Here is a 9,619-nt window from a genome sequence, read left to right as displayed (position 1 = left end):
TCATGCCATTGTAACAAGTGTTTTAGAAAAGCAAGGCGTATGTTCGCCGCTATAAAAGAAATTTCTGCTGCAAAAAATAAAGTCTAGCGGCCCACTTCATTAAATCAGTTCTTGCAGCGAAATCATAGCAACGATAAATATTTCGCTGCAAAAGACTATCTATTGCAGCGATTTTAATTACAACAAAATAAAAAACGCTGCAAAAAGTGAGATTTCTTATAGTGAAGATGATCTTTTGAGATCTCCCTCGAGAAGATCGAGGTGGTTTTACTTTGTACCCAAGAAGGAAAGAAAAATAAAAATAAAGAGCATTGGTGGAAACATCTTCCTAATCATCTTACACTATTTCATGCCATGACTTGCGGGCACAAGGGCATGCAATAATGCTATGCCAAAACAGCTTGTGGGGTACTGCATCACGAAGTTATGTTTAGAAGTTAATTGAGAAATCAATCTGAATTTTTAAGAATTTTCAATTTCAAAATTCCTAGCTTCAGTAATTAACTCTTTGAATTTATCAAATTTTTCTACTAAATTCTTTTATCTATTTGTTATATTTGGTTATTTTATAAGATCAACTGATTCCAGCCCATTAACAAGAGTAAAAGGAAAAGATCATAACATAAGGAAGAAATAAATCCAGATTGCCTCATATACAAAAATATGAAAGTGACATAAAACAAGTAGGACTTAACTACTCTAAAGAAAGAGACATCCATAAAAGGAGAGAATTTTTACAAATCTCCCAACTTCTCTACACATAGAAAATGAGGGATTCACTCTTTTAAGATTTTCTCTCTGCGAAGGAAAGCGTCTACGAGAAATCCATGCAGTTAGAGAAAAAGAGGTTTTGTAGCCAAAAAAAAAAAAAAAAAACAAAAAAGAAACCAAAGAAATTTGGAGACATAATCATTCGAATTTTGATCATTAGGACTCCCAACTTCAAGTGTAGACTTGTATTTTAACTTGGGTAGAGTCAATGACTAAACGAGGCCTAAGATGATCTTTTGAGATCTCCCTCGAGAAGACTGAGGTGGTTTTACTTTGTACCAAAAAAAGAAAAAAAGAAAAAAAGAAAAAAAAAAGAACAGAGGTGGAAACATCTTTAGAATCATCCCACGCTATTTCATGCCATGACTTACGGGCACAAGGGCATGCAATAATGCTATGCCAAAACAGCTCGTTTGACTGCACCACGAAGTTATGTTTAGATCGAAGTTAATTGCAAAATAAATCTGAATTTTTAAGAATTTTAAATTTTAAATTTCTAGCTTCAGTAATTAACTCTTTGAAATTAGTACCATTTTTTGCTACTAAATTCTTTTATCCATTTTTTATATTTTTTTATATATAAAATCAACTGATTCCAACCCATTACCAAAAGTAAAAGGAATAGATCATAAGATAAGGAAGAAATAAAGCCAAAACGGATTGATTCAGATACAAAAATGTAAAAATGACATAAAGCAAGTAGGACTTAATTACTCTAAAAGAAGAGATATCTATAAATTAAAAGAGAGAATCTCTACAAATTTTCTGACTTCCCTACACATAGAAAATGATGGATTCACTCTTCTAAGATTTTCTCTCTGTAGAAGGAAAGCATCTTCTTCAATCTCCATTTCAATCCTATTTTCTTCATTGTATTGAGAGCTATATATGAAAGGTCATGAGAGAGAATCTCTGTGTTTCTCTTTATTCATATTTTAAATGCTTTATTTATTTTTTACTTCATAAATAAGCATATGAGCACCACATCAATGCTTAAGCCATCATCGTGAGCTATTCAACCGTATTGTTAGATTTCAACTATACTAGAAAAATAGGTCTTTCTTTTTATAAATGTTCAAATTACTGCAACAAGTTGTGTACGTTATACCTGTTACAATCATATTGCTCCTTTTTATATTCTATTAACTTAAAAAAAATGTTAATAACTTTAATTGAACTTTATATACTTGCATTCAATACAAATTCACATTGATGCACCTCCATCTGAATCTACCAATTAGCAAGGATTGAAAAAGATCAGTGTTAAAGTTGTATTTCTTACACTTTTGGGCTGGGCTCTAACAACTCGAGTTTTCGGTCTTTCACTTGCACACTTAGAGAAACACAGAGAGTTGGGGGCCTTGGTGGACACTAGGGAGTCTCTAGTATTTAAGTTAGTATCTGTTTAATAATTTGTGCGAGTATAGCAGAATTAGAGAGAGTTCTTTATACCTGGGGATTGGCTTTTATATTAAGTTTCTGAGGGGAGACAACCCATACCCTGCGTTAGGGAGTATATGTCAACTCAACTGTTCGTCTAGTCAGAATCCTTTAATGCAGCGTGGCTCCAGGGTTGATGCAATTAATGTGGTGTGGAGTTTTAGGATCGGCGTCATTAATGCGGCATGGCTTCTTAACCTCTTTATCTCGTGGGTGCACCTCGTCAAATTTCTCCATACTTGCTGTCAGAGGATCAAGGGTTCCCTGTATTTCTCGCCTACCTGCCTGCGCTGGTCCTCAGGTGCTAGGCGTCGTGGTGGAGTATTGGGGTGAGGAGCCCCTTCCATCTTTGCCCTCAGGTTTTCTCGAGTGTTTGTGGTCATGGGTTAGTTTCAGCTTTTGGGCCAGGGGGTTGTCTAGCCGGGTTGGACTTTCCTTGTATAGGCTAGCCTTTTGGGCTTTTAGTAGGGGAAAAGTTCCCTTACAATCAGAATTTTGGAACAGTTGATACAAAGATGAATGGATCATATTCTACATCATATCTCATTGGTCTTTACAAAACCTATAATTAATGATGGGTATTATCCTCAAGAGTAATGATACACACACAACACATTCCACAATAGAATAAATCCACTCAGCAGTCGCTGTTCGGTGCACACAATGCACACATGACGTGTAGACCGGACCAGGTTCACTAATGCCACCAATGAACCGTCTCCCTCATTTCGAATCCCTAATTCGGGCATTAACCCCCCCCTCCCCTCATTTCCCCCTCCTCCTGAGCGTAGAAAGGACATCGATGCCAAGGACCCTCAGCCCTCACAGTTTCATCTCTCTCTCTCTCTCTCTCTCTCTCTCTCTCTCTCTCTCTCTCTCTCTCTCACACTCTCTCTCTCTCCTCGCCCCATGGTCGTCTTCCTCTTCTCGTCCCGTCGTTGTCGTCTTCTACTCTATCTTTCTTTCTTTCTCTTTGTCTTGCCGAAACCCTAGCCTTCTGTCACTCCGATTGAAGCTTTGTTCCTTGTGGCGGTTGTCTTCAACGTTTTCCCTCCGTCGTCAACTTCGGTTTTTCTCCATCACACACTCTCTATTTCGATTTGGGTTGAGAAGAAAACATTGTAGTTGAAATGGGTAAGTAAATTTATTTATTATTTATTTTGTATAGATAGCTTCCTTCTTGATCTGCATGATGAGTTGAAAATCCATTGTAATAACAGTATGATATATATTTGTGTACGTAGGGAGGAAACCCCACTTGATCCGGTCCAACGCTGCTCCTGGTTAATTTTTCCTGATTTATTTGCTTTACAGTGCTAACTGGTAATCTTAAAAAATGGTACAAGGGAGCTAGGTAAAAATTATTGCATCTTGTTATGTAATTCGTACTTGTTTTTTACTTCTTTGTGTGCTGATTTTTACTCCTTGGTTTTATGAATTTTAGACTAATTTAGGGGTTGTTCAAATGATTTTGTCTTTGAGTTCAAATGATACACCTTAAATAGACATCATGCTTATTTGTAATACTCTTTATATTAAATGTATACACATCGTTGGGGCATCTTGTTTGGTCGAAGAGCATTTGTATACCACATCTTGCTTATTATTTCCATATAATATATGCTTATTATATACACATCCTGCTTATACCACAATGGGGCTTAAAACAAAGGCAAAGTGAGAAAGATATGGACTTATGGAATTTTTACAGTTTATTGGCTTTGTTGAGTCATATGGAAGGGCAAAATTTGGTCGCTAAGTTGGCCTTGGATTTTTGTATATTTTCATGTGAGTGCTAAAAGAAAAATTCTATTTACATCTCCAATGATATGTACTTATATACTCTTGCTTTGAGCTGCTAATCATGGTCTAGAGAAGTTTGAACCTTAAAACTAAAGACCAAACCTATTACCACGTAACCCATTTCCCTATGGTTTTTTGTGAAATTTTTACAGTTTATTGGCTTTGTTGAGTCATATGGAAGGGCAGAATTTGGTCACTAAGTTGGGTTGTTATTAACTCCACCATGTTAATAGGGTTTTTTTTATTTTTTTTTATTTTTTTTATGTCTTGGAATTTGTATTTGGTTTTTCAGAATCACACATGGCACCATCCGAATCATCATCTGTAGTTAATGATTTTGTGATGGAGTCACCAACTTGTTGGTGTGGTTTAAAAACACCACTAAAAACATCCCACACCAAAAAAAATCCCAGAAGGAGGTTTTTTGCATGCCCAAATTATAATACGGTAATACCCAAAAAATATTATTTACATATCATTTTTTACCCCATTGGGTGTACTGAAATCATGTTAATTAGGAGTTTGCCACTGTGTGCAGGGAGATGCTCGGTTTGAATTTTTCATTTGGTTGGATATATTGACTCTACTAGAGGAGAATTTTCGTGTCAGAGAGAATAAGGCTTCCTATAGCTGGGAGGATGTATTACAGCGTGACTATGATGTTAGGAAAAGGGAAGATAAAGTCCGAGATGTTGTGAAGATTCTGAAAAAATAGAAACAGAAATTACTGATTATGTACTGGGTTTTGACATTTGTAGTTGTCTTTGCTTGGTTTGGATAAATACCATGTAAAGAGCACAACAAATTTTGGAGCTGTCTGGGTTTTTTTTTTGTTGTGACAGCTTGTTAACCCCATGTTGGTATTGAAAACCATGTAAATTTTCTCGTTTTAGGTTGTTAACCCAAGTTGGTACTGAATCACTGAAAATTCTTGTTGGAAATAGCTTGTTAATGAGACGTTGGGGATGAAGAACATTGTAATTTCTTGTTGATGCCCATTGTGTAATTATTCACAGTTATGTACTTGTTGTAGTAGACTAAATGTAACATTGTAATTTCTTGTTGATGCCCACTGTGTAACTATTACACGGAAAATGTACTTGTAGTAGACTGACCATACTAACAAGAAATATTGCTATTACATTATGAATATGTAAATGTTACATAATTTCTTCCTTCTCTCTATGCTGGTTTCAGAATGCTTGTTTTTTTTTTCTTACTTGAAATCACAATGCATGACATATATTTCCAACCATTTTTACTCGAAACCATTCAGGGTGCATAGCTCACAAATATATGACTGACCATTCTAACAAGAAATATTGCTATTAATTAACATCCATATATTTATGAGCGAAAGACATCATAAAAACTGCCATATACACATCCCGAGTTTAAGCATGTCTTTGCCTATACAATATTCCTTCCGCCTGTGACAAAATAGAGGATATTCTAATGGCACCATACAAAAGTAAAATTGCAGGGGGCCCGAATGTGACTTCCAAACCATATACATCAATAAACTTAGCTTTTTTACTTACATTTTTCCTGACCATTGACACACATATTTCCAACACAATCAATTACTGAGTATTGACATACCCATCAAAACCCGAAAGTTAAGGCCAATCTTACAACTCAGCCCCATCCCCTCCAAAACCAATATACCAAGTTCAAATAGTATTTTACAAATTTCACAAAACAACCATAAAATGTGGTTCCCTTGATGTTCTCTAAGAATCGGATCTTGAGGGGCTTGCTGTAGTTGCTCTCAGCGGTTGGTTCTGGGGTTGGTTCTAATGAAGATGATGTTTTGTATGATTTCCTCACTTTGGAAGGTATAAAGAGGAACAAGTTTAACTTCCACTTATAGCTGCAAATGGGAAAAATAAAGAATGACATATGAGATTGCAATTAAAGAGACAACTATACTGAAACTAACAACTCAACCCTGGGGCAATCAACCAATGTTCAATATGGATGTAAAAAAACATGTAACAAAATTTAGAAGGTAAAAAAAAAAAAAAAAAAAACAAGTCAAATGTCTCTTTGAGCAAGTACCCGTTATCAAATTCCTATCATCTACAATGTTTCCCTGATAAAACTGACTACCCAACTCTAAATAGAAACTAGAAATTTGATTAAAAAAATGGACTGCCCAACGGTCAAATAACCTCCCCAAGTAGCAAGAAATATATATATACACAAATATTCTGGTGAGCTTTATGGCACACATATTTGTATACAATAACAATAAACAACCCCACTCCAACACTCAACTTATAACAAAATTATTTCCAATATGCTCACTTTAAGAGTATTCCAAACCATTCTAACAAGAGTATTCCGAACCATATGTAGTTTTGTTGTATTCACATATACCCCAATAATGGGAAATTCTCTGTATTAACAATATGGATGAACATAGAGAGAGAGCTTACCAAAAAATTCTATTCACAAGGCTCCAACCCTCTGTACAAGCTCACCATTCCCTCTCCAAATGGTTTCAAAAAATTCCCCAAGTGTGCCCGACCATTATTCACAAATTCTGTAAGAAAAAAACAGTATGATATATTAAAACTTGTTCATTGATATTTCTTTAAAAATATATATTTACAACATGAAGTCATGGTTAACCTCATTTCCTGGTGGAGTGGATTGTGTAATAATGCTGTTTTGTGTCCCAATGTATACCCCATCAGCAAATTGGGGCTGTTGAGATCCCGGGTTGTCATCCAATTTTGTTTCATCTACCAAGATTTTACTGCATGTCCAAGTTTCAAAACAATATATGACATATGTTAAAATCATGATGAAAAAGTATTGTATTGAAGGTTAAAACAAAGCAATAAATTACCCGTTTAATTTTCTTTGTGGCCATCTTTTCCACGGGTGGAACCTTCCTCTTACTTGGGAGTCTCCCTTTTTCTCTTACCACATTTGGGCTTAATATCTTCTTCCCCTTATCCAATACCACATCTGCTTTCTCCTTCGTCTGTTTGAGTGTCGAGTCTAGTGTTGAGTCTTCACATTTTGTCTCAAAGTCATCAACAACACGTAGGAATGCATGGACTTTTTCATTATTTGAGGCTATTTTGGTTGCTAATTTCAAACATCTCTTAACAACAAGCTCATAATTTCGACTATCCTCTCTGTCACCTGTGTCATCGTAACTACTCCTGAGTAATGTGTATCTCCTCTTTAAGTCCTTTCTCCAGCGATCCAACACATATACATTTGACAACTCTTTAATCTTCTTCAACTGACAAACTCTAAGTGCATGCCTACATAGAATCCCCCTCGTTCCAAATAGTCCACACATGCATCGCACATCCACCTCCTTTTTGTTAAAGTATATTGAGTAATTGACTGTTTTAATGAGCTCGTTAGTAGAAATTTCATCCAACACATCGTATTTTAAAATTGACCCTTCTGTGCTTACCAACAAACAATTACAAGCCATTAAGCCTAGCAACTCCCTTTGGACCTCTTTGAATTTTGCATTTGTATATACGGATTGGAATTGCTTCTCAATGTTGAAGTGAGATACGCAGGGAATAGTCTGGTTGATAGATTTGAAATCAGCAATTGTCTCGACCTCGACCTTCTTTCTAAGTGCATTATCAAACTGATCAATAAATTCATTCAATGTCGTTCCGGAATGCACGTACCCATCGAAAAATGCATTCATGCTTTTTGACCTTTGGGTCGTGCTCATACCAGCCCAAAATTCACTTTTCAAGTAAGCTGGAACCCAAAAAGACCTTTCCTCGTATAAGGCTTGGAGCCATTTATTGCTATCTAGATCATACTTCTCAAGTAGTTCACCCCAACTCTCCTCAAATTCGGTGATGGTCTGTGAATCATATAATGCTGTCTGAATGTTAGTCTTCAACCCCACATTGAACATGGCGTGAGACCCCAACTTCTCTGGAAGTTTGCACACGATATGCCATAAACAATATTTATGACGAGTGTTGGGGAATACAATGGCAATAGCACTCTTCATTGCCCGATCTTGGTCGGTTATGGTGGAACAGGGGGCCTGACCATTCATGCAATCCAACCACATTTGGAATAACCAGATGAAAGTGTGTGTGTCCTCGCTCGAAAGCAATCTTGCCCCTAGTAATATGGACTGCCCATGATGGTTAACACCAACGAATGGAGCAAAAGGCATCGCATACCTATTTGTTAGGTACATAGTATCGAAGGTTACTACGTCGCCAAAATACTCATCGACTACGAGCATAAGCCCAAAAGACATTTCGTAGCCTCCCCTCATCATTCACGTCCATGATAGAAACGAACCCATCATTCTTGTCTCTCATTCTTTTGAAATACTGATTAAGTGCATCTCCACCTCCTTTACCCAACCTTAAATGTCTTGTCTTATCAATATAATTCCGACAATCTTTTTCTTGAAACTGAAGATTCTCAAAAAGCCCTGCATCAACGACAAGAGAAAAAAAGTTCTTGTTCATTCGTATACCGGCTCGATCATTCAAGTCGAGGACCCTTTGGCTATATTCATCTAGAACCTTGTGAGATCGCAATAGCCTAGTCTTCTTGGGGCTTACATTTATGTGGTTGTGTATATTTTCTACAGTGGTGAAAACCCACTTGTCAGTCTTACTCAACGTCGCATTTACTCTGGCCTTACAATCTATTCTAGTTGTTGGCCGTGGCTTTGACATATTACTGTTCTTAGGTTGGTACTTTCCGCCACGGGCACAACCAACAGTCACATAAACTGGCCTCCCATCATCATCTCTCCTAGTCCTCTGTATCCGTACACCAAAACCCTCTTGTTTCACATAATGCTTATAGTAGGCTGTCAGCTCTTTCACACTTGCTAATTCCATACCGGATCTGGGTGCATCAACTTATACCTCATCTTCTTGGACAACAGTGGTACTCTCTAAATCTTCATTTATGTCGAAGACCATTTTTACATTTATTCAAATATGGATGGATTAGCATAAAAAGAAAATATAGAAACTATAATCAATTAAAAGGAAACTATAAATACCATCGACGTCATGAACACTGTCATCACTAATCCGTGATGAACACCCAACGTTTTTTTCAAATTCAACAGCAGTTGAGTCAAGGGGCGCTTCTCGTGTCAGGTCTTCTGGATTACTCGGTGGAGGGTAGGGCATATAAGGTGGCATTTGCTCAAATAGGACATTGTTAGGCAAAATGGAAGTTTCTCAATAAACTAAACAAAATAGAGCCATTTAAATTTTCAAAGAAATATACCTCAAATGAATGATCAAATGGGGTAAAGTCTTCATCAAATAGGTTGGCCATGATTTACATCAAAAGTCAGCAGCAAGCAGCAATTATGCTGTTAGTTAGATTCTGCAAATTACAACACTCAATTGATTGAACGGCGGTAATGAGAAGAAATTACTGAGTAATGAAAATTTTCCGGTTTTTTCTCTCATCTTTGAAGAATGGGAATGTGAATAAGAATAAGAAATAAGAAATAATAAAAGAACGGGAATGACTACAGAGGAGCTTAGGAATGGAGTAATAAATTGTTGGTCAATAACTTAAAAAGATGCAACTGAAAATATGATACTGGACAGAACTTTTT

At 36.5% G+C, this 9,619-nt stretch overlaps 2 protein-coding genes across 2 annotated transcripts; both read right to left on the bottom strand.

Annotated features, from left to right (window-relative positions):
• Positions 1 to 5,562: 5,562 nt before the first annotated feature.
• On the bottom strand, positions 5,563 to 9,330 carry LOC122294307 (protein FAR1-RELATED SEQUENCE 5-like). Its single transcript, XM_043102927.1, has 4 exons — positions 6,872 to 9,330; positions 6,652 to 6,778; positions 6,456 to 6,562; positions 5,563 to 5,887 (listed from the first exon to the last, which is right to left on the bottom strand). Exons 1-2 carry the CDS (start codon positions 8,300 to 8,302, stop codon positions 6,776 to 6,778), a joined length of 1,434 nt encoding a protein of 477 aa, XP_042958861.1. The 5' UTR covers positions 8,303 to 9,330; the 3' UTR covers positions 5,563 to 5,887; positions 6,456 to 6,562; positions 6,652 to 6,775.
• LOC122293746 (protein FAR1-RELATED SEQUENCE 5-like) lies at positions 8,393 to 8,879 on the bottom strand. The gene is made up of 2 exons (XM_043102233.1): positions 8,556 to 8,879; positions 8,393 to 8,461 (listed from the first exon to the last, which is right to left on the bottom strand). The coding sequence occupies exons 1-2, from the start codon at positions 8,877 to 8,879 to the stop codon at positions 8,393 to 8,395; spliced, it is 393 nt and encodes a 130-aa protein (XP_042958167.1).
• Positions 9,331 to 9,619: the final 289 nt, after the last annotated feature.

Source organism: Carya illinoinensis, chromosome 14 (genome assembly GCF_018687715.1).
Source record: "Carya illinoinensis cultivar Pawnee chromosome 14, C.illinoinensisPawnee_v1, whole genome shotgun sequence".
NCBI lineage: Eukaryota > Viridiplantae > Streptophyta > Magnoliopsida > Fagales > Juglandaceae > Carya > Carya illinoinensis.
The sequence above is the reverse complement of the archived record's forward strand: the minus strand, read 5'-3'. Positions and strand labels throughout refer to the sequence as shown.

Bases quoted from the DNA above. Each gene is read 5' to 3' on its own strand.
- LOC122293746 (XM_043102233.1), bottom strand. From the start codon at position 8,879: ATGGAATTAGCAAGTGTGAAAGAGCTGACAGCCTACTATAAGCATTAT. The intron at 8,462-8,555 runs GTTCTAGATGAA...TCGTTGATGCAG, and splicing joins GGCTATTGCGATCTCACAAG to GGCTTTTTGAGAATCTTCAG.
- LOC122294307 (XM_043102927.1), bottom strand. From the start codon at position 8,302: ATGATGAGGGGAGGCTACGAAATGTCTTTTGGGCTTATGCTCGTAGTC.